The following is a 21,262-nucleotide window of genomic DNA, read 5'->3' on the forward strand; positions in this document are numbered from 1 at the left end:
GGTTCCATCCTCCGTTCCAATGCATGTGATTTCCACACTAACGGTGCACCAATCACCCATAGCGATTGCAGGGGAACCAAGGAGGGGAACTTGATGCCCGCACGCGACACCGCTGGAGAGCCATCAGACAAGACATACTTGCGGAAGAGGTTGTCGACAGCTCGGACGTCATTTCGCAGCACGCATTCCAGACTTGTCGAATACATCTCGCAGACTGCATTATGAACCTTGTACTAGTATTACTCTTGCCTCTGTCGAAGCACTTTCTAAGAAGCAAAAGTATCCCTATCTCCGCCGTGCCGGGCCCAAATGTGGACGTCGCCCCCCATTGGGCAAATGTAATGCAAAATCTTGTGGTGAGACGAATCCCTGTCGCCATGTGCAGAAATCCTGATGGTATCATCCGTCTTCAAAATACAGCATTGCCCCTTTGTTAGTTCGGGAACTATATCTCCATACAGAATCACCTCCTCCAGCCCCAAAAGCCCCCGCTCGATGCGTTATTCGCAGGGGCAGTCGATGCCTTGGCCGGCGAGTCCGAGGCGGGTACCGGGGCGGTTGAGCCAGTGAGGCGTCCGAACATGCCCATAGCAGCGGCCGCGGCCGACGTCCCCGTAGCTGCGCTGCTGTTCTGCGACGCCGGAGGGGTATCGCCCAGCGCGAGACCGAACGCCTTGCGAAGCTGCTCGAGCTTCTGCTTCATTTCCTCTGCTTCCTGCCTGGCGACAGCCTCGGCAGTCTTGGCCTGCACGAGTTCGAGCACGAGGGCATCTTGCTCGCTTGACGGCCCCGACGTAGCTGCCAGCGCTTCTCTGCTTGCCCTCTTTTGCATAGTCGCTGAAGATATTCGCTTGTTGTATGGCAACGGCGCTTGTGATGGGGTCGACATGCTACGACCCAGCTTGAGCTCGCGAAGCCCGGTAGCCCCTGGCGGCTTTGGGAACCATTCAGTTTGTTCCGCGCTAGGCGGGGTGTCGGATGCCCGGATCCTCATGACGTGTATCTGCTTTTCGAGCCGCTGCTTCTCTTGGTGCACATTCCGGACATGGGTGTGGCTCTCCCTCAATTGCTCCCGCAGCGACACCATTTCCTGCTCCATCTCTTGTAGTTTCCGGTCGAAATGCCGTGATTTCGCTCTCTCTTGCGACAGCTGTTCCTTCGTACGCGCTAGTTCATCCCGTAGCTGCGATTTGGTCTGCGAAGTGGATGATCTGCGGCGGACGGCCGGCTCGGTGAAACGCATTTCCACGGCATCCAGCAAGACGGAAAGTTGTTCTGTGGTGGACTTAACAGGCCTATCGGTGGCTTCCGACGTCGCTGGGCCATTTGATGCATATTCCGATTGGGTCTCCTCTGTAGACAATAGCGAACCCTCACCGCTCGCCCTGCTGCGCAGTCCGTCCAGCAGGGAGCGGACCGCGCACCGGTCTTCCTCACGTTCTTCTTTTTCCTTTTGTAATTGGCTCGCTAAGAGGGCATGGTTCCGCTGTAGTTCGCTAAGCGCCGTTAGGAGGTCCTCGATCTGGCTGTGAAGGTGTTTACTGCTGTCCTTTGAGGTGCTATGCCCGCTTGGGGGGCCAGGTACGGCTTTCGGCAGTGTGCGAAACGGCGCTCCCTCTCGGGGCGAATCATCGGTTGTGCTGTCGCGCGAGACAGAGGTGGCTTCTGTCGATACTGAGCTCAAGACGCTGGCGGCAGATGAAGTGTTCGATGACGAGACAGCCTCCATCGAGTTCAACGTTGAGGCTATACTCTGCTTTGACGTGCTGCGCCGAAGCATACTCAGCGGGCGCGATGTCGCGCCGAGAGCTGGATTGAGAGTGCTGCTTGCAGGCGTGGATCCCGATGCCGAACTTGCAATTGTCAATGTAGTGGGTTTGGGTGTTGAGGAAGAAGCCCAGAGGCGACCAAGGAAACGGGAGGCAGCGGTCGCAACATCCGCCGACCCCTGCACGGCATCTGTTGCGCCGCAGTGATTGGCGGCCGAGCTAATCTTAGCTTCCCTGTACCCCTGCTCTAGCGCTGCCAATCGTTCCTTTGTCACCGTGTCGGACAAAGCGACAAAGTCATTGACAAACTCGTCGGCGTTGTAATTGTAGCAATCCCACAACCCTCGCGATAGTAGCAAGTGCATAACGTCTTCCAGTTCGCTGCATGCTAGGATGCGCGCCTGGTTTTTTCGCATGAGCGACAACGCTACTCGCATGATTGTCTCCGATGCGCCCTCGGCGAAGATCACATCGTAGATGCGAAACAGCATTGGCAGGGGACACGTTACGGCGAAGAACGACAGGAACCATTGTGAAACATAGGCCGGCTCAACCTGCAAATCGTCCAAATGGGACGACAAAATGGGCAGATGCTGTCGCAGCAGCTCTCGGAACTGGTAGATTCGGACGTGCAGCCCGGACAGGTCGGGGACGAAGCACTGACGCAGATCGTAGTTCTCCATCAGTCTGTTCACATGCGGTTAGCTTAGCGCCTTTCCGGTACCGCCTGAGCGGGTCGGCGGATCCGGGCGATTTTCCACTTACCTGACCAGGACGCAAAAGGCCTGCTTGTCCGGCATGTGCATCAGCAGCGGTCCAACCAGGAACGCAAGCCCCTGGCAGTACCCGATCTTGGTATCGTAGAGGCTGAAGCACTTGAGCACTCGGCCCAGCATCCTCTGGCCATCGCCATCTGGGTCCCTGAACATGTCAACGCCGGGAAAGCTACGCCCCAGATCTTTGCTGATGACGCCCTCATACGGGCTGGACTCTCCCGTCAGTCTTTCGAAGAGTTCCTCCAGAGCGCTGTCGCGAGCGCCTGCCATGCTCTGCCAGACGACGCCCCGAAGCGGCGGCGGGATGCCCCTCCTGATCTTATTGGAAAGCAGTGTCGGCAGTCGCGCAGCGGTCTGCTTAGGATCCTTGACCAACGCGAGATAGAATTCAAGTTCTGTCATCGGCGGCTGTTGGAAAGTCGAGTATCGGAGCGCCGGAGGGGTCGGTCCGCTCACCATCTTCTGCAGCTGCGCCATTGAGGGAGGCCTGGGCCGGCTTTCCTTGCTCTCCCACTTTTTGGAGGTTTTGACCTTGATGTTGTTCTGAATTTTCGCAATCTTTGCGTTTTCCTGCTCCAGCCTGGCCAGCAGCGAAGCTGTAGTCTGTACCATGTCTGTCAGTGCGAGGGCACGACACGATGCGTAAATAAGGCTCTTGGGACCTACTTGTTGATCCTTCGACTCCATATTCTCTGTTCTTTGTAACTTTTCCCAATCGACTCTATCCGATTCCGAACTGGATCTCGACTCGTCCTCATCATCATCGCTGCCCATGGCCATCCGGCCAAGCTCCGCTCGTAGATTAGCTTGCCGCCGGGCTGAAGTCTCGGGCTCAAAAATCTCCGAGTCGCTATCATCATCTTGCTCCTCGGGCGTCTCAACCACGGCATCGCTCGGAATGTATTCGGCGTAAGAGGTTTTCCTCATTGGAAGGGTACTGGGCGGAACCGCCGTGTTTACATGGAGCGACGGTGGCTCGGATAGGCGAACTGTAACAAGAGAATCGTGATCGCTCTTTTCGTTCCCCATCTTTGTCCCAACCGGTAGCGAATTGGTCCGTTCGGAGGTGCCGCTTGGTGAGGGCATCGGGTCGGCGAGTGCCCGTATTTGCTGTGTACCTTCCTCCGCGTCGGGCTCCATCCCGAAATTCAGAGCTTGATCCGGCAGCCTCGTTGCAGGAAAGGAGTCAATTCGTCCGCTATGGTTCAGCGGGCCGGGTCCAGAGTCATGTACCGGCAGATTTGGTCGAAATGGCGCTGTCAATGCTATCTTTCGAGCCGAATAGCTACTGCCCAAAGTGCTGCCGAGCACAATATTTGGTATTTGGGTCGTTCAATCCCTAGCTGCCGTCGCAGCTAGCTCACAAGCACGAGGGGACCAGGCCTGCAAAGGGACTGGCAGGGATCACCTGTTGACCGGGAGAAAAGAGGCGGTCGAGATCGTCGAACTCGAGTTTGTGTGGCTCTTGGCACGCGACTGCTCGGCCGGATGGTCTATGGTTTCATCGAGCGGCCGAGGACACTGAAACAGTTCGATGATGAGGCGACCCGCTGCGGCTGGCCCAAGGACGACCGCACATAAAGTGTGAGAGTCCCGTCAATCCAGCACTTCAACGGATGAAAAAAGGCAAAGCAATGTATGGAGCAACTAGTGTTGCGTTACTGCGCGTTGAAAGGCGGCGAATTTTAGCGAGAAGCCCCTGGATATCCATGCAATTATCTCCTGCAGGCACCAGATGGCAGGGGTGATGCGGGGCATTCCCGCCGCCCTCCGAATAGGAAAACATTTGTTTATGAGACGGCAATTGCCAGGGTTCTTTTACACTAGACTTCATCAATCACGATTCATAGAATCCAGCAAATGATGTGAGAGTTCCTGTTCCCATCTTGGCATCGTGAAGCCGTTGGAGGTTGACAATCACAAACCTCGATGCGCTCACCTATCACGGGCGGCAAGCTAATGTGGGCCGCCGCCAATCAGTGCTGCGGATCAATAGCTGCCATTTCATTTGTCAGAAGCTGCTTTTGAGTATTGACAGAAGCTCCCGGCCTATAGGTTTTGTCCACTGGGTTTTCATGCAGGTAACCGAGCCAGCTGCAGGGACGGCCCATCCTCTCTGTAACTACCGCAACCCACAACCGCATCGCACTTTCAGGGAGAACGCTTCTTCTACATACGAAATGTTACCGGTCCCAGGTAAGCCAACAGTCCTGGCCGATGTCAATCTGTGCTCATGATAGTGTAAGAGGAGGAGTCGGCCGATGTGTGGGGGAAAGAAAATCACTCCTCATCTCATCTTCTGATGTCTGGCATGGGGAAGCTGGAGACTCTGGTAGGCATTGTGCCGCCACGGATCCGGCCGCCGGGGAAGGCTAGGCGGCCCGGGGCTGGACCTAAAGTCTGCGGCCGAAACAAACCTCGGGAATTCTGGGGAAGGTGGCAGTATCCCGTCAAGTCTGCGTTGACACGAGCTTTCTTGAACAAAATCTACTCATCTAATTATTAGTAGGTACCGACCATCAAGGTTAACTGAATTAGTCATGTCTGCACATTGCAGTGGCTCGAGGTGGTGAAAGCCAAGCTACCTTAGGCTGTTAGGTGATTAGGTAATCGATGGGCATGATCTAGTCCGTAAGGAGATACGACATTGGTAAATCGAACCTTGCATAGCCATCGAGATTGCAGCTCGGTCGTTATAGATAGCCTCAAGCCTGCACATTTTGTGCAAGGAAGGAGGATCGGATCGTGGCATCACTGTAATCTTGTACAAGTAAGTACACACAGCATCACACCAGCGGAGCTAAAAAGACGGTCTTATCCACTTTGAAATGCACGCTTCTGCATCTGTAAGGTCTAAACCAAGTATCTGTGACTGCTTACAGTTCCAAAGGGCGATCCTCTCGAACAAAACGGCATTGTTCCGCATTGTTCACCCATACGCAGATATCAACCTTGTCGCGGGCCTAAGCCCACGCTAATGCCATTATCCCATGGATAGTTAGGCTTGATCAGTATACATACAGGCTCTCGCCTGGTTTTCGATCCATTGGATTCCCTCATAGCACTAATCTCAGCGAGGACTAGGTTGATAAAAGAGGAATATATCTGTGAGACCACCGTCTCCGTTAAGATCAGCCTCCCTTCCCATATATTCGTACATTTACCTGCCTCAATATATTCGTCACCAAACCAGACCATGAATTTTCAGGCGACACCCTCCGCATTCAGACTCCTTTACCCAGCCGGTATCTAGTCAAAAGCGCCACGCTATCCATTCAAGCCGAAACGCCAACGCCCCGTTTGAGAAATGCCTACCCGAAAGGTATAATGAAGACCGACCCGCCGTTTGTGTCTCTTTGCCACGTTCATCGCTGCAGTCATATTTACTCCTCGCAGACCCTCGAGGCGATTATCTTTTGTACAACCTTCCAAATCAACATCATGACCCGGCGGCCTGTCCCTGCAGACCAGGTGCAGCAGCATCAACCATCTGCGGCGTGTTCTGGGATGGAGGGCCCGGAGCGGGACTGCTATGGTTCGAACCCAGCCCTCCCGCTGGAGTTGTGGCAGCGGTTACCTGGCCGTTTGGTTTCGCGGCAGCCGCGTTGGCATTTCCCGCCGGCCTACCGGCCATTTGAGCAGCAGGCTCTTTCCTGGGGTCGATCCCGGGGTAAAGCGCTAAAAGCTTTTTGTAAAGATTCTTGATCAGGTGGTCTCTCTCGGCGCGGTCTGCAACGGGATCTGCAGGCCTGTCAATTCCGTCATCGGGCGTGCCCGGCGGTAACCTCAGCTTCAGATTCAAGTTGAGAGGCGGCGGAGTCATAAAGGCCGGACAAGGCGGCACTTGCGTTTTCGGCTTCTTGTCGGCCAAGGAGAACATATATGTCAGGTTTGCCTGCAGTCTCCGCATACAACTGTTGCGTCTCAAGTTAGAACACGCCCGCCAGAAAAAGGAACAGTTGTGCTCACTGATTATAGTCCTGATTCGTCAGCTTCTCCTCCTCCGCATAGTCCACATCGCTACTCTTTGTCCCACCGGCTTCGGCGGCTGCCTGCTCCCTCTTGAGTTCCGCCCGGCTGTTCACGAGTTGGATTGACTCGTATAGCAACTCTTGGTTGATATCTAGCAGGACAGCGAACCTCTCTTTATCTCGAGACTCAGTCGCAGGGCTTTGAGGAGTCGGGCTGTTGGAGGTTCCATTGACCAGCTGCCCCTGCTCGGCAGGGAACGTTGGTGTTTGAGGTGTCGCTATTGACGTCGGCAAAAGCGGAGCTGTGGTGGGAGTCTGACTCTGAGGAGTACCCTGCTGTTGGGGGTTCGAGAATTGTGGCTGTTGATGAGGCATCGTGCCGTTTGGGGTGCCCTGAGAAGGGTTGAAAGGGCGCTGGGGAGTCGAAACAGACACACCAGCCGTATTCTGCTGCGTGGGGTGCATGCGCTGCTGCAGCATGGGCTGCTGGGGAGCCAAACCCGCGTTCATCTGATACGGCGCCATTTGGCCGGCCATCATGAAATTGGCCGGGAGTTGCGGCTGAGGGGCCACGGAAGAAGGGATACCAGCCCCATAGGGTGAGGTTGTGAATGGAGCCTGGTAAGCCACTGTGGAAACGAGCCGGTCAGCCTCCATCATAAAGAAGGTCGAATCGAGGTGACAGAATCATATATATAAACGAAGCAAAAAAGCACTCAGCGGCGACGTCGCGGCAGTTCCCGGCATGGCACCGGAGCCAGTCGCACGTGAAACGTTCTTTCCGGCCAGACAATTGAGGAAAGGGGAAAGGGGAGAAGCCTGTCCAAGGAATAGGGACGGGGTGAGACGTCATATGAGGGGAACAAGATAAAGGGTGGCTTACTCTGACCATTGGCAGCCATGTGCGGCATGGCGGCATTCTGCATCATTCCTGCAGGGCCAACACCTCCCATCATGGCCGGGTTGGGACCGCCCGGGAAGGGGCCGGTCTGGGTCGTCATGGGGAACTGTTGCGGATTATACATCATTTGCTGCGGCTGGTTCGGGGATTGTCCAGCTTGCAACTGAAGGCCTTGTGGCGGAGCGCCGTTGAAGACCGGCCTTCCGGCGGCATTTGGATAGCCATAGGGAGCTGAGTACATGGCTTGCTGTTGGGCCAAAGGCTGCCCAAGCCAAGAACAGGGCGCGACTGCCGGGGGTGAGGGAGCGGCGGGTGGAACAGCGTCGTGGATCAGATCTGGTATTGCGGCTGCTGGGGGTGGGGAAGGATAGGGCCACCAATATGGGTGGTTCTCGAGGGGGGTATGGGGGAAGGCGCCCGAGGAACGGGAGCTCTTCGCTAACGAGAGAAACCACTAAGGAACTTGGATCCCCAGCCCAACCGGCAAGACGGCCGGGATGCGAATGGGCTCGATACGAGCCGAAAGCCGCCTGGGCAGCAGCCAGCCAGGGATGTGGATGTATGTATGTACACGATCGAGGCGGTGGGGGATGGAATGCCAATCCGTGACGGGGGCCGCAGGACGGCTGGGTCCGCTGCCTGCCTTGTCCAATGCCTCCGCCGCTCACGCCGAAAAATAGACAGCCGCCAACAGGGGGGCGGATTGTTACGGCGTGTTTTGCAGGGCAGAGGTACGGTACACTGGGGGAGGGACTATCAGATGTCTGTATCGTAGACCCACGAGATTGCCGCCTCTGTCGCGGGATCTTGGCCGCAAAAATGCGGCAGTGGGACAACGAAAAAATGCCGAGGACCGGACAGGTGTGGCTCAGCGCAAAAGCGAGGGCAGAAATTGCCGGCAGGGAAGAAAGAACATGTCAAAATGAGGCAGGGCTGAAGGACTGAGCTAGGGAATGGAGTATCGGAATGAAAGGGGGTGTGCGGATTGGCCTTGGGTCCAGTTCTTCTGTCGTCTCTGGTCGGTCGGCCAGCGGAGGTGCGGGCGTGTCAGAAACAGAGGGGAAGCAGTTTGCGCGTCGTGAAAATGCCACGATGACCAGATGCAAATTGCATGGACGAGAAAGCGGGCATGAATGGCTCCACATTGGCTCCCACAAAAGGGCGCTAGCCCAATTAGGAGCGGCACGGCGGGGCAGGATTACAGGGATCCCTTTCTGCCTGCATCTCTTCGAGGTTCATCAAGCCAACCATCCCGCATCAACAAGATTGTGTGCGTATCCCTTTCATTGCTCGACTACGGAGTAGAAGGCTCTTGTTTCCATCTATTGTACTGTACCACTCCTCGCAGAGTTGGGTTACACCAACCTGTTCGGCATGGTGTTGCTACCAACGGTCTGCAGCCGTGTCAAGCGCGCTCAGTGATACCGGGTTCCATACCTCGATTTGCCAGCGACGACGTCAAGAAAGTGCTGTGCGACGATTGAACCTGGATCTCCTTGTCAACCTCGTCCCAGTTCCCGACGGCGCTACGAAGCGTGTTAAAAAGAACTGGACCTACTGGTTTTGTCGGATGGATGCAACGCATCGTACCACATGAACCCGGAAAGAGGGCCCAGGCTGGTCTGATCGACGCAATCGGAATCGCTTAATGAGCAGTGGTGCCAGTAACCGGTAACGTTGTGCGGAGCGTCCAGATATTTCGCAGGCTGCTGATATATGTCCATGAACAGGCTGTGGACATCAAAGATGTCAAATGTCGCTTTCGGCCACCTAGACTTGACGAAGGTGTGGAACGGCACGCCATAGTCAAACATTGTGTTGACGCTAGTGGTGTATTGCTTGATCTTCTCGCTGTACTCCGTCATGTTATACAGCGTCTTTTTGGTCCAAAGGGAAGTGTCCAGCGCTCCTCCAACTTCGGGGGGAGCATACAACGGGGACAGCTCAAGCGGGGCCTCGTTGAGCAACACGAATCGGCGACCGCCCGTCTTGTAGATGGCGTCAAAGACAGACCACACGCAGTCCACAAAGTCGCTGATGGTTTTGTCAGGTGCCTCCTATCACGATGTCAGGCATATCAATCCGACTCCAACTTCAAGAGCAGTCTGGAGGGTTACTCACCGAGTCCGTTAGGAAGGCGCCTTGGCCCAGGTCGTTGGTTCCGATCCAGAGAGCATATACCGTGTTGCTGGCGGTCCGCTTCGGGAAGAGCGTCTTGTATGCGATGTCTGCCTGGAAGGAGGGCATCTCGTCGTCCATGACGGACGGGAAGGATCTCTTGATGGTTGCGAAGTACCGCTCCACGATCTTGTTGGAGCACGTCGCGCCGCTGACGGCGTAGTCAGCAAGGTTGGCGCGCGCCGTCCGGGCGGCGAATTGAGCCCAGGAGAGACCGCCGCTGGCTGTCTTGTTTGTCTCGGAGTGAGTTTGGCCCGGCGATGGCGCAGACCCGCCGTGGGAGATGTAATACGACAGCCGGCCATTGTCGGTATAGCTGTCCCCAAAGGTGACCAGAGTGTCGAAAGCTGCGTTTCCTCCTCGATGCTGGTTGCTGGCAGCCACGGCAACGGCCGAGCTAGTAAGAATCCAACTGAGCAGCATCGTGAAAGCAACGTCGAAGTCCTGCTATGCCTGGGCGGGTTGGGGAACGACTACGGATCGACTAACCAAGATCCACGGCTACGGAAGGACAAGTCCTTTTGTAAGGACGTGCTTGCTGGTCCCGTCATTCTATGGTTCCATTCAACCGGGAATGCGGATACATGCGTGGGCCATACACTGCAGGCTATATTGCAGTACTCCATACCGATTAGCTCCGGGAAATTTAGTCCTAGGTTATTGTGTAAATCCGGGGAACTACGACTTTTCTCCAGACATGGGAGCTGAAAACCTCGTAGGGGCCTCATTCGATTGTTATGTATGACCCATACCGTCATTAGTCTCAAATCCCCCGAAACGTCTATCGGGTTTCCACCGTATACCTGCAGATCTCGATGGGCTTTCAATACCAGGTCGTCAAACTCGTGGATCATTATTGTTCTCTCGATTCTCAATAGCAGCTTGGTTGCCCCGGAGGTACAGATGAGGGGAAGAAGGTTGGAGAGCGGTGGATGACGGAGGCTAATGCCGAATTACATTTCAGGTTGCATCGCGCCTTTCCATGCAAGTCGGCCCGCTCAGGAGAATCTCTTGATCCTTGTGGAGGAAGGGAGAAGACAGAGATTATAGAAAGTCCTTGATCATCGTACTTGCAAACAACTAAACCATATACCGGTAGCATGGAGAGTCGAAGAGATATGTGCGCTCCAGGGGTTTGTCTCAAGGATGTCACTCTACAGTGTCTTTGGTGCTAGGGTTAGGGTAACAAGGGGTCTCCGGGCTCAACTTAGGCTCAACTCGAAACGGGAAAGGCAGGATGAGGATCCCGCAGGATGGCAGATATTTGTGCGAAGAAGAGGTTTTATTGGAATCCTCTTCGTCTTTGTCGGGCTTGTTATCCATAATGTCTCGGGCGGTTCAAATATCTTCTAGGAAACCCGCCAACCACAGGGACCCGCCCTCCGGGGCCGGAGCTGCAAACTTGCATCCATGGATCTCAATCCCCGTCTCAATTCCCAAATGAATGACTCCTCGACTGTGACTCCTTGAATGCGACTCGACTCCTCCAAACCGCAGCCTCATAACTTTTCTGGGCGTGTATAAGACGCGGTGGGCGGCGAGACTTCAATTTATTTCTCAGAACTCATCTTAGGTACCTCGTAGTTTGCCCAACAATGTCGCCCTTCAACCTCGAAACCTGCGCTAGGCCCAACATCCTCGCGTTGGAACCTTATCGCTGCGCGCGAGAGTAAGCACTCAATCACTCACACACACGCACTCATTCTTGTACTAACTGCTCCATAAAAAGCGACTACAAAGATGACGGCACCAACATCCTCCTCGACGCCAATGAGAATGCCTTCGGGCCCCCCGTCTCCAACGGCGCCGTTGACGCTCCCAGCGGGCCGTCCCTGAATCTCTCGGGCCTCCACCGTTACCCTGACCCCCACCAAAACTCCCTCAAACAACTCTTCTGCAACCTGCGCACCACCCACGCCCACACCGAACGCACGCTTTCCCCAGAGAACCTCTTCGTGGGCGTCGGCTCCGACGAAGCCATCGACGCTCTGCTGCGCTGCTTCTGCGTGCCGGGCCGTGACAAGATCCTCGTGTGCCCGCCCACCTACGGCATGTACTCCGTCTCGGCGCAGGTGAACGACGTGGCCCTGGTCAAGGTCCCGCTTCTCCCCGCGCCCGACTTCCAGGTGGACGTGGCCGGCGTGCGCGCCGCGCTCTCGGGCCCGGACGCGGCGGCCATCAAGCTGGTGTACCTCTGCTCGCCGGGGAACCCGACGGGGTCGCTGCTGCGCAAGGACGACGTGCGCGCCGTGCTGGAGCACCCGACCTGGAACGGCGTGGTCGTGGTGGACGAGGCCTACGTCGACTTCGCCACGGGGCCCGAGGCCAGCCTGGCCGAGTGGGTCGTCGAGTGGCCCAACCTGGTCGTCATGCAGACCATGAGCAAGGGCTTTGGCCTGGCGGGGATCCGGCTCGGCGCGGTGTTCACGTCGCCCCCCATCGCCCGCCTGCTCAACGCGCTCAAGGCGCCGTACAACATCTCGAGCCTGACCAGCAGTATCGCGGAATATGCCCTGTCAGAGGCAGGGCTGGCGGCGACGAGGGCGATTAGGGAGAAGTTGATTGCGCAGAGGGAGCGAATGCTGAGGGAGATGCCCCGGATCAGCGGCGTGGGCAGGCTGCGGGGTGGAACCGACAGTAACTTCTTGCTATACGAGATGCTCAACGCCGAAGGGAAACCCGACAATGTCACGGCGCTTGCAGTGTACGAGAGGCTGGCTGAGACGAAGGGGGTGGTTGTTCGTTTCCGCGGCAAGGAGCATGGCTGTTTGGGCTGCTTGAGGATCACGGTCGGCACCGAAGACGAAGTGACACGATTTTTGGCTGCGTTGGAGCGGACACTAGCTGAGGTCCGGGGGATCCCTCCAGCTGCGGACGAGGAAAATAGGGAGGCCGCTGCGAGCGCAGTAGTTGCTTAGAAATAGACGAGAAGATAATAAGCACCTGTTTGTACAGAAAAAATAATGGGAACGCCCTCTTTGGGCATACTAGCTGATGCCCGTTTTGATTCTCTGGATCAGAACCCGCTCAATGCCATATGTATGTGTAAAATGTGCCGGGCCTTGGTAAACCCTAGCCCGGATGCAATCAAGAATATATACAGGAGAAGAAGATAGTGAGCAAACCTTTGAGGGATCTAGCTAATCTCCTCGAGCTTACGCCGCGGCATACTGCGTAACTCGCCTTTTAATTTTGGCTGGACGAGGCCCCAAACGTACGAACAGTTTTGATCTCGTCGCCCTTGAGAGGGAGCGCGGCCTCACGAACCAGCAATCCCTGAATTGTCTCAAGCGCACACTGCTCCTCCCCCAAGCCGGTGGTGCCATCGAAGCCGCCCGTGTACCACTTGTGGCTGCATGCCGTACCGCTTGCACCGCCCGTGCAGGACCTGGCAGCAGCAAGCGCCGAGGGGTGCCAGAGCTCGTCGATGGTCGATTGGATGGACGGCACAAAGCGGCTGGCGGCGTAGACGAAGCGGGAAAAGTAGGCCTTGAAGCTACGCATGTCGGTGTTGCAGCTGTTGACCCACTCGCACGCGTGCTCGTACATTATGTTTGTCGCATTGTCAAACGGGCTGAAGAAGGAGCGAGAGGCCTCAAGGATCCGTTCGGTGCGCTCGACCCACTTCTGGTCGCCCGTGTGGTCGGCCAGCACGGCGGCTCCGTACAGGTAGATAGCGGCGCTGTACGAAAAGGTAACGGGGTTTGTGTCAGTGCAGTTGCGGCTCGCGTGTGCGCCGTCGTAGACGTTGCCTGCCTGATCAATCATGCCTACGGCTTCGGTCCAGTCCCAAACCTTGTTCGCCCACTCAAGGTACGTGTCGTTCCCTGTCGCCCGCGCCAGGCGCGCCGAGATCTGGAAGAGACCGCCGTTGCTCACCGTGTTTTTATAATCGAGTCCGTTAGGATTGGAAGCAAAGATCTGCCACAAAAGGCCGCCGCCACAGGCTGTCGTGTTCCATCTCGAGGCCAACGAGTTCCACAGGTTCTCACCTAGCTGCAGCCACGAAGGGACGCTCTCGTCCGGGTGCGGAAAGTTTCTCTCGGCCGCGGACATGACGGCGAATCCCCAAAATGCTTGATCGTCATTCCCTTCCTGGCCAAAGTGCGACGGCAACATGTAATCAAAATTGGGGCCGACCTGACCAAGTAGAGCCCTGGCAATGAGTGGGTCGTAGCTCTTGTCGCCCGTGTAGTGTGAATAGTCCAGCATTCCGCCCATCAGGGCACCGGCTTGCCACCAGTAGTGCGGCTGGGGAAGATCCACAAATTTGTCCGCAGTCCCCGAATAATACTGCATGGTGTCAGCCGCGATTGTCTTGGCCACACCCTTGATGTTGGCTGCGCGAAGGTCAGCAGTTGCCTCTCTAGTCGAGGGTCGTTCCTCTTACATGGATCGTTGATGTTCAGATCCTTTGGAGCAATGGCAGCAATGAGAGCAGTTCCGGCCGCCGCGGGCCTCATGGACTTTGCAAACCTCATGGTGGGCTGCGTGGCCGAAAAATCCCGAAAGAAACGAATCTGGTTGCCGCACAGCGAGCAAAACGAAGGTAAGTGGGGAAATAGAGCTCTCTAGGCAGGTGTTGTGATGCTATCGCGGCTCTGTTACAAACGTCGTAGATGTCCTGTAGTTACGAGCGTCGAGGAGGCGCTTTAGGGACTGGCAGGTACAGCTATCGGAAAGCAAGGGGGTGAAGAGAACGGCTGACGGCAGCGAAAAACCAAAGCGAATGAAGCTGAACAGAAGAGAAACGATTGTTGGTGGTCAACACAGCAAGCGAAGGAGACAATGACAACGCGAAAAGAGAGAAAAAGCTACTGAGAGACCGAGACAGTGGTCTGGATGGCGGGGAAAGAGATTTGGAAAGGGAGGCAAAGGGAGGACCTGGAGATGATCAGATGCAGGCCGACTGCCCTTGCATTCTACCGTAAGAAGCCACACCGAGGGAACTTCGAACCCACTCATTCCCAGCCAAGCTGCAATGACAGCCAATGGGCGGCGATCATGTTCGCGAACCTGGTTCTCGGGTTGCACCACGACCTGTCCTTTTTCCACTACTGTACCTGTATGTTACGCCAGACATGGATTTGTGTTTCGTTTCTTGTAACCTTCAGATATTTACAGCCGCTCCACAGGTTGTCAAAGAGAGTTGCACATCATTCCCCAGGACATGCGCTTGTTAACGTTACCTAATGCTATGTACTGTAGCTCGTCAGCTACTGGACTGAACATGCCGTCACGGGGTAGAACGACAAGCGGAAGTCGAGCCTTTGCAGCCGCCGGGCACACCACTTCCACTTTCACTTCCAATGGTTGTCGTTGACATTGAGACCTTGCGGTTGACTCAACCTGATACTATTGGTAAATCCCTACACTACACGTGTAGGATGCAGGAACCAGCCCCAAGCTATGTATAGCCATGTTACATACGGAGTACCTAGGTATGGCAGGAAGGGAGGCGCAACGCTGGCTCAAGGGTGGAGTCCCACCCGAGCTGCCCAAGCGGTGGTCAGGGGCACTAAATCGACAAGGGTCCGATTGGCAGCAAGCCAAAGCCACGTCTCCTTGGCGTTGGCACTTTTCTTACCTGAAACACTTGCTAGGGCATGTGTACTGAGTATAGTATGTATTGTATTCGTACATAAAAAAATACGTTAAATTCCATGCGGCTGTAACAAACATACGTGCATGTTTGTACTGTAAATACACTAAGTTACAATAGCAGCTTGAATATTCTGGGGGACTGGTTTAAAACCGAAGTGGCACCACCAGCCGCGTGACTATCGACAGCTCAGTCGGCAACGTTAACGTCTTGTTGACCTTTCGCTTGGCGTAGTCAATTAGACGCCCGATTTCAAGTAGAAATCCGACGACACGTCCATCCGATTTGTCCATAGGCCCTTAATTACTTACTTGATTTAAGAATTCTAGAGCCTTTCCAGAATCAGATCGCAACTGCGCAAAGGGAGTGCTGATTCAGGATTCATAACCCAACTCCAGATATTTTTCCGTTCTCTCAGCCAGACAGGTTTTGTCTGCTTGAACTTGGTCCCCGTGCTGGCCCGCATCGCCACCGTAGTACATACATACCGCCAATGTCCGCCGGACAATCCAGGCGGTGAGCAGCCCTGGGAGATGTCAGTGTCAACTTGTTAAGATCTCTCTATGTAAAAGCCCCAGAGGGTGTCTCTGTCGGTCAAAATTTTCGTGCGAACGGTCCCAGTTGGCCCGGGCGATACGGAGTAGCTACACCCGAACCCTGCCAGTAACCACATAGACGTTTTGGCGAAGAAGCGGAAGGAGTATGTATCCGTAGCGAACGACAATAATCCCTGTACACGTGCTCGATACTCCTCCAGACGTAACCGCTCTTCCTTCCAGAGCACAGTCGACGATCGAGGTAGGCTCGAAGTAGGCTGATGAGGGCAAACTGAATCTACATACTCCGTACTAAGATTCAGGATGAGAAACCCGGCTTGCGGCTGCCTAATACAACACATGGATAAACATCACAGTTTCCAGTAAAGCATGCACATATCCATATGTATATGTATAGGTAATAGCTTAGGCACCAGCAAAACATGCTGGACAACACAGACCTTGGGGGCCGGGTTCAACAAACTGCTCGGACTTTCAGGATTCAACCACCCAGGTAGTTCCTCCAGCCAATTTCCTATGTCGGCCGCCGTTTGATGCACAACAAGCTAGCCTCGCCAGCCAACACGATCCTCACAAGCAATACGAAGTACAACAAACCAACCAACTCTAGAAATCTTGAAGTGGGGGCTAAGCATCATGAGGGAGGTTGATCCTTCAGAGAAGCCCACCGCGGTCATAAATAGTAGGACATCTGTCTGCCTTCCTGCAGCCCAGCTCTCTGTTCCCTCCATCTTCAAGGAGCAGCGCGTTCGGACTGCACCCGACTCCGAGATCATCTTTTGTTGTACATCGTGTACTTGATATTCTACCACTGTACTCTGTACTCCCTCGGCCACTTCCGTCAATCACCATGGTCCGACTCTCCGTGTCGCTGGCAGCCATTCTTGCCACAGGCGCCATAGCCCAAGCTACCACCAGCCAAACCACCACCAGCCAAACCACCGCCACCCAAACCACCGCCACCCAAACCACCACCACCCAAACCACCGGCACGCTAACCGCCAACCCCTCCTCCACCGTGGTCACGGTCATGGTGCCAGATGCCGATACGACTGGCATGTCCGGCTCCGTCGTCGAGGTCAACCCCACCGGAACATCCTTCCTGATTCCCTGCCCCACCAACACCGATGAGGAGTGTACTATTCCAGAAGGCGTCTCCTTGCTATACGGTCCGTCGACCATGGTCTTTCGCTATACGGACACCAACCCCTCGTCGTGAGTGCTCGCGCCATTCTAACACCATGTCGGAACCAGCTGACACTCTACAGGACTTATAATGAAGCGTGCAACATTCAACCTTCGAGCATGGTGTGCGCCACCACAATCGAAGCGAACGGAACCTCGAATGCTGCTACGTCAACGTATAGCGGTACCTCGACCTCGTCGTGGTTCTTCAGTGTAACTGTTACCGCAGGCGCAGAGAAGCTCACGGCAACTGGGTCGTCGTCGGGTACCGGGTCCGTGACGAGTACCGGGGCTGGAGGTACTGGGACCCAAACCGGCGGCGCAAGCTCAAGCTCGAGTACCGGAGGTGTGCCGCGTGCCACTCAAAACGCCGCCGTTCTGGGAGCAGCTGCCTTGCTTGGCGGCGCTCTTTTGATCTAACGAACTGAGGTGTGGACAATGACGGGAAGTTGGACACTGTACAATCTATATATCCCACGATATCCATGTAAATCTAAAGCCTAGCTGCCAGGCACTGTTTCAGTCAGTGAAATTGTACACAATGAGGGTGGTAGTCAGATGCCGCCAATCTCATCCCGTGAGGAAGCCAAAGCCACTTACCCTAAGTCCGATCCTCCCTGCCGTCTTGCCAGCTGCTGCAATTGACGCAACGCAAAGCCTATGTCCATGTCAGCCAGAACTCGTCAGCCCACTTGTTTCACCCACCTTGTCGTTAATCCTCTTACGGCAGTACCGGCACTTGACCGTGTGCTTGATGATGGGATCTTTCGAGAGATATTGGTACAGCGCCGCCAGGCCATACAGTGAAAACCCGACGCCCATGAAATTCAAAAGTCGGTTAACAAAGAATCTATGTTCAAGAGGTAAGCAAAGCAAGCCCCCAGATGGGCCGAGTGAGCGAGGCATGAAAGGACACTTACCCGTAAGCCATCACAACGGCGCCATCCTCCTGCGCCTGCTTCAGCGTGTTATACCCGCCATCAGAAGGCTCATTCGGGCCGGCTCGCAGCACGGCGAACTTCTCCTCCAAATTCTTGTTCAGCGGCAGCAGCACAGAGAGCGGGGGCAGCAGGATATCGCTGACAAAGGAAGTGACGACAGCAGTGAACATTGACGCGAGAATCAGGCCAAATGCAATCTCGAGGACGTTGCCTTGAAAGGCGAAATCAATGAAGCCACCTAAAATGCGTCCCGCTCGTCGACGGCCCTCGTCGAGCAGGTCGCGCTCCTCGTCGTCGTTTTCCTCATCTCGGTAGGAAGGATTGTCACCGAGCTGCGGAGGCATCTTTACCGTGTTTTCGGCACTATTGAATTATGAATCGGCCAAGTTTCGTAAAGCTTTGAATGCAGGATCAAAACGTTGCTGTGAAGACAGACAAAAGGTGTCGGTTTTATGAGACTGAGCGATGTTGGAGAATGAGCAGGAGAGCTCTCCAAAAATAGCCTCCTACGTCACGGCTCCTGTTGGCCTAGAATTCCAAGCTAATGTTAGCGAGAAATGCTTGGATTGGTGATGCGAATCGCACCGGCAGGTGCCGGACCGTACATTGTAAATTACTGTATCAGTTACGGTACTGTTACTCCGTAAACTTAGGGGCATACGACGGAATTACTTACCTCAGTTACCTGAATCAACAACGCTTATTAGACAGGGCAAGACATTTGTTACTTTTGTACATTGGCGTCAGAAAACCCACGTATGCATTTGACCTCCCGTACTTAGCGAGCTTGGAACCCACCAAGTTGTACCGGGCGGCTTGGCTCATGCGTCCCGAAGGCAGACGGCCACTTCCGGCGCTAGTAGCCGGCCGGGCCGGGATCCACTTCTCCGGCTCCGGCCCGGGCATTCCTAAAGTTGATTGTCAACCCTACAGGTACATACAGCAATTCAAACCCGGATTGCTTGGCACAGTGACCCTCAGTATTGACGCTCGGGTATCAACGACTGTCCTCGAGATTCATGACAGGCCTGATGCGCAGGAGGGCCTGTCTCAAAATCCAGCTCAGGAGTCCTGAGCCCACAGTCCGTCCGATCCTGATCCCAAGCACCGAGTAGATGCTCGGCCCTGCGGGTATTTCGGAGATAGTCGCGGTATTTGAATGACTCTTGTGTGGGCCAACCTAGCCTACACTGCTTACCTCAGCCAGTCACACTGCCCCTTTTGCTAGCCGTACGTTGGCCTTGGACTTTTGCTCCTCTACTTCTTCAGCAGTAGCCCAGTCAATCCACTACATTGAACCCTCTAACTCCCTTCAGCCCCTCGGACAATAACGCACAAGCAATATATAATGTTGCAACCAGAGAGACGCCACAAACAATGGTATTTCAGAATCACAACCAGACTCATAACTACGGGAAGACAGACGCTATCAATACACCACAAGCCGCTTTAACTGAAAGACACGGTTGCTTTTACCATTCCATCGCCCACTACAACTTGGCGAGCGTCTTATTGCCCTTCTTAATGCTGGCGACGGCATCGGTGATAAACTCGTCGACGATTTCCTTGGCCGTCTTCTTCTCATTGACGACCGCGGCGCACTGGCCCATGAGGAAGGGGCGGAACTGGTCGAGGAGCTCGTCGACATCAACCTCTTCCTCTCCACCGCCACCCGCCTTGTCCAGGCCTGCTGCCTTCGCGACGGGCGACTCTGCAGCGTCTCCCGACATAATGCGGTCAAGATCCGCCTCGTAGGGTATCTTGCCCTTGGATGTGAGCTCCTTGATCTCCTGCTGCCGCTCCTCCTCCCAGTTCATGATGTAAGGGTTCTTGCGTACCCGCAGCGGGCGGCCGGTGAAGATGACAGTGCGGACCGTGTCGTCGAAGCTCGCCGTCTTCACAGCCTCCTTGTGCGCCTCGGGGGCACCGGCCTCTTCGGACAGGACAAAGCGCGTGCCGACCCAGACGGCGCTGGCGCCCATCATTAGCGCCGCCGCCAACAGCTGGCCGTTGTGGATGCCGCCCGCAGCGATAACTTGAACAGGCCTGCCAGTCAGGGGAGACTTGTAGCCCTTGCAAAGGTCGACGACGGCGGGGATGAGGACCGTCGTCGGTACGTGGCCGGTGTGGCCTCCGCCTTCGCCGCCCTGGGCACAGATGATGTCACAACCCAGATCGAGGCACTTCTTGACGTGCTTGGGGTGCCCAATCATGTTCATGTAGACAATACCGTTCTTGTGCAGCTTCTCAACCACATGCTTTGGGGGCACACCAACGGCCGAAACGAAGAGCTTGGCGCCCGACTCGATAATGATGTCTATCAGCTCATTGAGCTTGCCCTTGGTGTAGTCGTAGCTAGGCGGCGAAACACGTCAGCGGGGGATGGTACTGTTGAGGGGGACGGGGCCCTACTTTGTTTTCCGGGCATTCCCACCGACCTGGGGCAGCAAGAGGTCGACGCCAAAGGGCGCGTTCTTGTCAATGAGGTGCGACTTGAGCTCATCGATCTGGTCTCTTAGCATGTCGGGGGTGTAATTGATGCCACCCAGCACACCAAGACCGCCGGCGTTTGTGACGGCCGCTGCCAGCTTGGGACCGGCAGCTACGTTCATGCCCGCCAGCAGGATAGGATGGTTGATCTTGAAAAGATCCGTAACATCGGTCCGGATTTGTTCTGCGGGACAGCTGATTAGCATAGGTACCGAAATCTGGCGACAATTAAAGCAAGACGTGTTGCTTGCCCGGGTGTCCAGACTTACGAGGAGAAGCCATGGTGTCTGTCTGCCGAGGGAGAAATAAGCGAATGCGGTATCAAAGTCTAAGAAGGCTAAAATGCATAGAATGCCGAAACCACTGGTGAGAAGACAAAGGAGACCAAGGTGGATGAAGCTGCGCTAGATATTGAGACATCTGGGGAAGCGGGCAGCCGAGAAACTGGGGAAGCTGGGGCGCCGCGACGGACTGCCGTTGACCTTGTGCCGAGGTTGCCCACTGAGTGGCGCTGGCTAGACTGTTTAGGGCCAGCTTGCCTGCCGGGAGTGTGAAGTGGGACCGAAACTTGCCGAGGCACATGCGAACCACCGTCACCTAGGACACCTCTCCTTCAATTCCTTGCATTGTTTACAAAGGAGAAGGAGCAAAAAGGGGGGAATACATTGAAATTGAACTACACGGTAACGAATTTTGAATCTTGAGGACGGAATTGCCCAAGAGACTAACCTAACTTTAACTTGAGACACCAGAGTGCAGTTACCCTCAGCGTTCTCAATAAGTCAAGCATATTTGTCACGAACCAACCATATAACCCGGGCTGGTGGAGCTATGCAGTAGACCGGAGCACCAATTAGGAATAGGTGCCAAAGGGGTAGCGAAGAAAAGAGCG

The 21,262-nt window shown here is 55.2% G+C and overlaps 8 protein-coding genes across 8 annotated transcripts; 2 read left to right on the forward strand and 6 right to left on the reverse strand.

Moving 5' to 3' along the window:
• Positions 1-278: 278 nt before the first annotated feature.
• N656DRAFT_326518 (uncharacterized protein) lies at positions 279-3,919 on the reverse strand. Its single transcript, XM_064809255.1, has 3 exons — positions 3,212-3,919; positions 2,535-3,148; positions 279-2,456 (listed from the first exon to the last, which is right to left on the reverse strand). Exons 1-3 carry the CDS (start codon positions 3,683-3,685, stop codon positions 464-466), a joined length of 3,081 nt encoding a protein of 1,026 aa, XP_064667139.1. The 5' UTR covers positions 3,686-3,919; the 3' UTR covers positions 279-463.
• A 1,944-nt stretch (positions 3,920-5,863) lies between these two features.
• N656DRAFT_326635 (uncharacterized protein) lies at positions 5,864-7,296 on the reverse strand. The gene is made up of 2 exons (XM_064809256.1): positions 6,515-7,296; positions 5,864-6,459 (listed from the first exon to the last, which is right to left on the reverse strand). The coding sequence occupies exons 1-2, from the start codon at positions 7,174-7,176 to the stop codon at positions 5,985-5,987; spliced, it is 1,137 nt and encodes a 378-aa protein (XP_064667140.1). The 5' UTR covers positions 7,177-7,296; the 3' UTR covers positions 5,864-5,984.
• Positions 7,297-8,832: 1,536 nt separating this feature from the next.
• Positions 8,833-10,018, reverse strand: N656DRAFT_791732 (carbohydrate esterase family 16 protein; the record flags this gene model as incomplete). Its single annotated transcript, XM_064817010.1, has 3 exons — positions 8,833-8,903; positions 8,976-9,474; positions 9,539-10,018. 3 exons carry the CDS (start codon positions 10,016-10,018, stop codon positions 8,833-8,835), a joined length of 1,050 nt encoding a protein of 349 aa, XP_064667141.1.
• A 1,172-nt stretch (positions 10,019-11,190) lies between these two features.
• On the forward strand, positions 11,191-12,513 carry N656DRAFT_800802 (histidinol-phosphate aminotransferase; the record flags this gene model as incomplete). The annotated part of the gene is made up of 2 exons (XM_064818047.1): positions 11,191-11,264; positions 11,325-12,513. 2 exons carry the CDS (start codon positions 11,191-11,193, stop codon positions 12,511-12,513), a joined length of 1,263 nt encoding a protein of 420 aa, XP_064667142.1.
• A 268-nt stretch (positions 12,514-12,781) lies between these two features.
• On the reverse strand, positions 12,782-14,076 carry N656DRAFT_715577 (glycoside hydrolase family 76 protein; the record flags this gene model as incomplete). The annotated part of the gene is made up of 2 exons (XM_064812055.1): positions 12,782-13,935; positions 13,986-14,076. 2 exons carry the CDS (start codon positions 14,074-14,076, stop codon positions 12,782-12,784), a joined length of 1,245 nt encoding a protein of 414 aa, XP_064667143.1.
• A 2,157-nt stretch (positions 14,077-16,233) lies between these two features.
• Positions 16,234-17,453, forward strand: N656DRAFT_782795 (uncharacterized protein). The gene has a single exon (XM_064815827.1). The coding sequence runs from the start codon at positions 16,605-16,607 to the stop codon at positions 16,971-16,973; it is 369 nt and encodes a 122-aa protein (XP_064667144.1). The 5' UTR covers positions 16,234-16,604; the 3' UTR covers positions 16,974-17,453.
• Positions 17,454-17,540: 87 nt separating this feature from the next.
• Positions 17,541-18,224, reverse strand: N656DRAFT_715627 (gated mechanosensitive channel; the record flags this gene model as incomplete). The annotated part of the gene is made up of 3 exons (XM_064812061.1): positions 17,541-17,597; positions 17,645-17,789; positions 17,860-18,224. The coding sequence occupies 3 exons, from the start codon at positions 18,222-18,224 to the stop codon at positions 17,541-17,543; spliced, it is 567 nt and encodes a 188-aa protein (XP_064667145.1).
• A 738-nt stretch (positions 18,225-18,962) lies between these two features.
• Positions 18,963-21,044, reverse strand: N656DRAFT_782796 (NPD-domain-containing protein). The gene is made up of 3 exons (XM_064815828.1): positions 20,640-21,044; positions 20,293-20,554; positions 18,963-20,235 (listed from the first exon to the last, which is right to left on the reverse strand). The coding sequence occupies exons 1-3, from the start codon at positions 20,650-20,652 to the stop codon at positions 19,371-19,373; spliced, it is 1,140 nt and encodes a 379-aa protein (XP_064667146.1). The 5' UTR covers positions 20,653-21,044; the 3' UTR covers positions 18,963-19,370.
• Positions 21,045-21,262: the final 218 nt, after the last annotated feature.

The sequence above is a fragment of the Canariomyces notabilis genome, assembly GCF_033297395.1.
Source record: "Canariomyces notabilis strain CBS 508.74 unplaced genomic scaffold N656scaffold_24, whole genome shotgun sequence".
Taxonomy (NCBI): domain Eukaryota; kingdom Fungi; phylum Ascomycota; class Sordariomycetes; order Sordariales; family Chaetomiaceae; genus Canariomyces; species Canariomyces notabilis.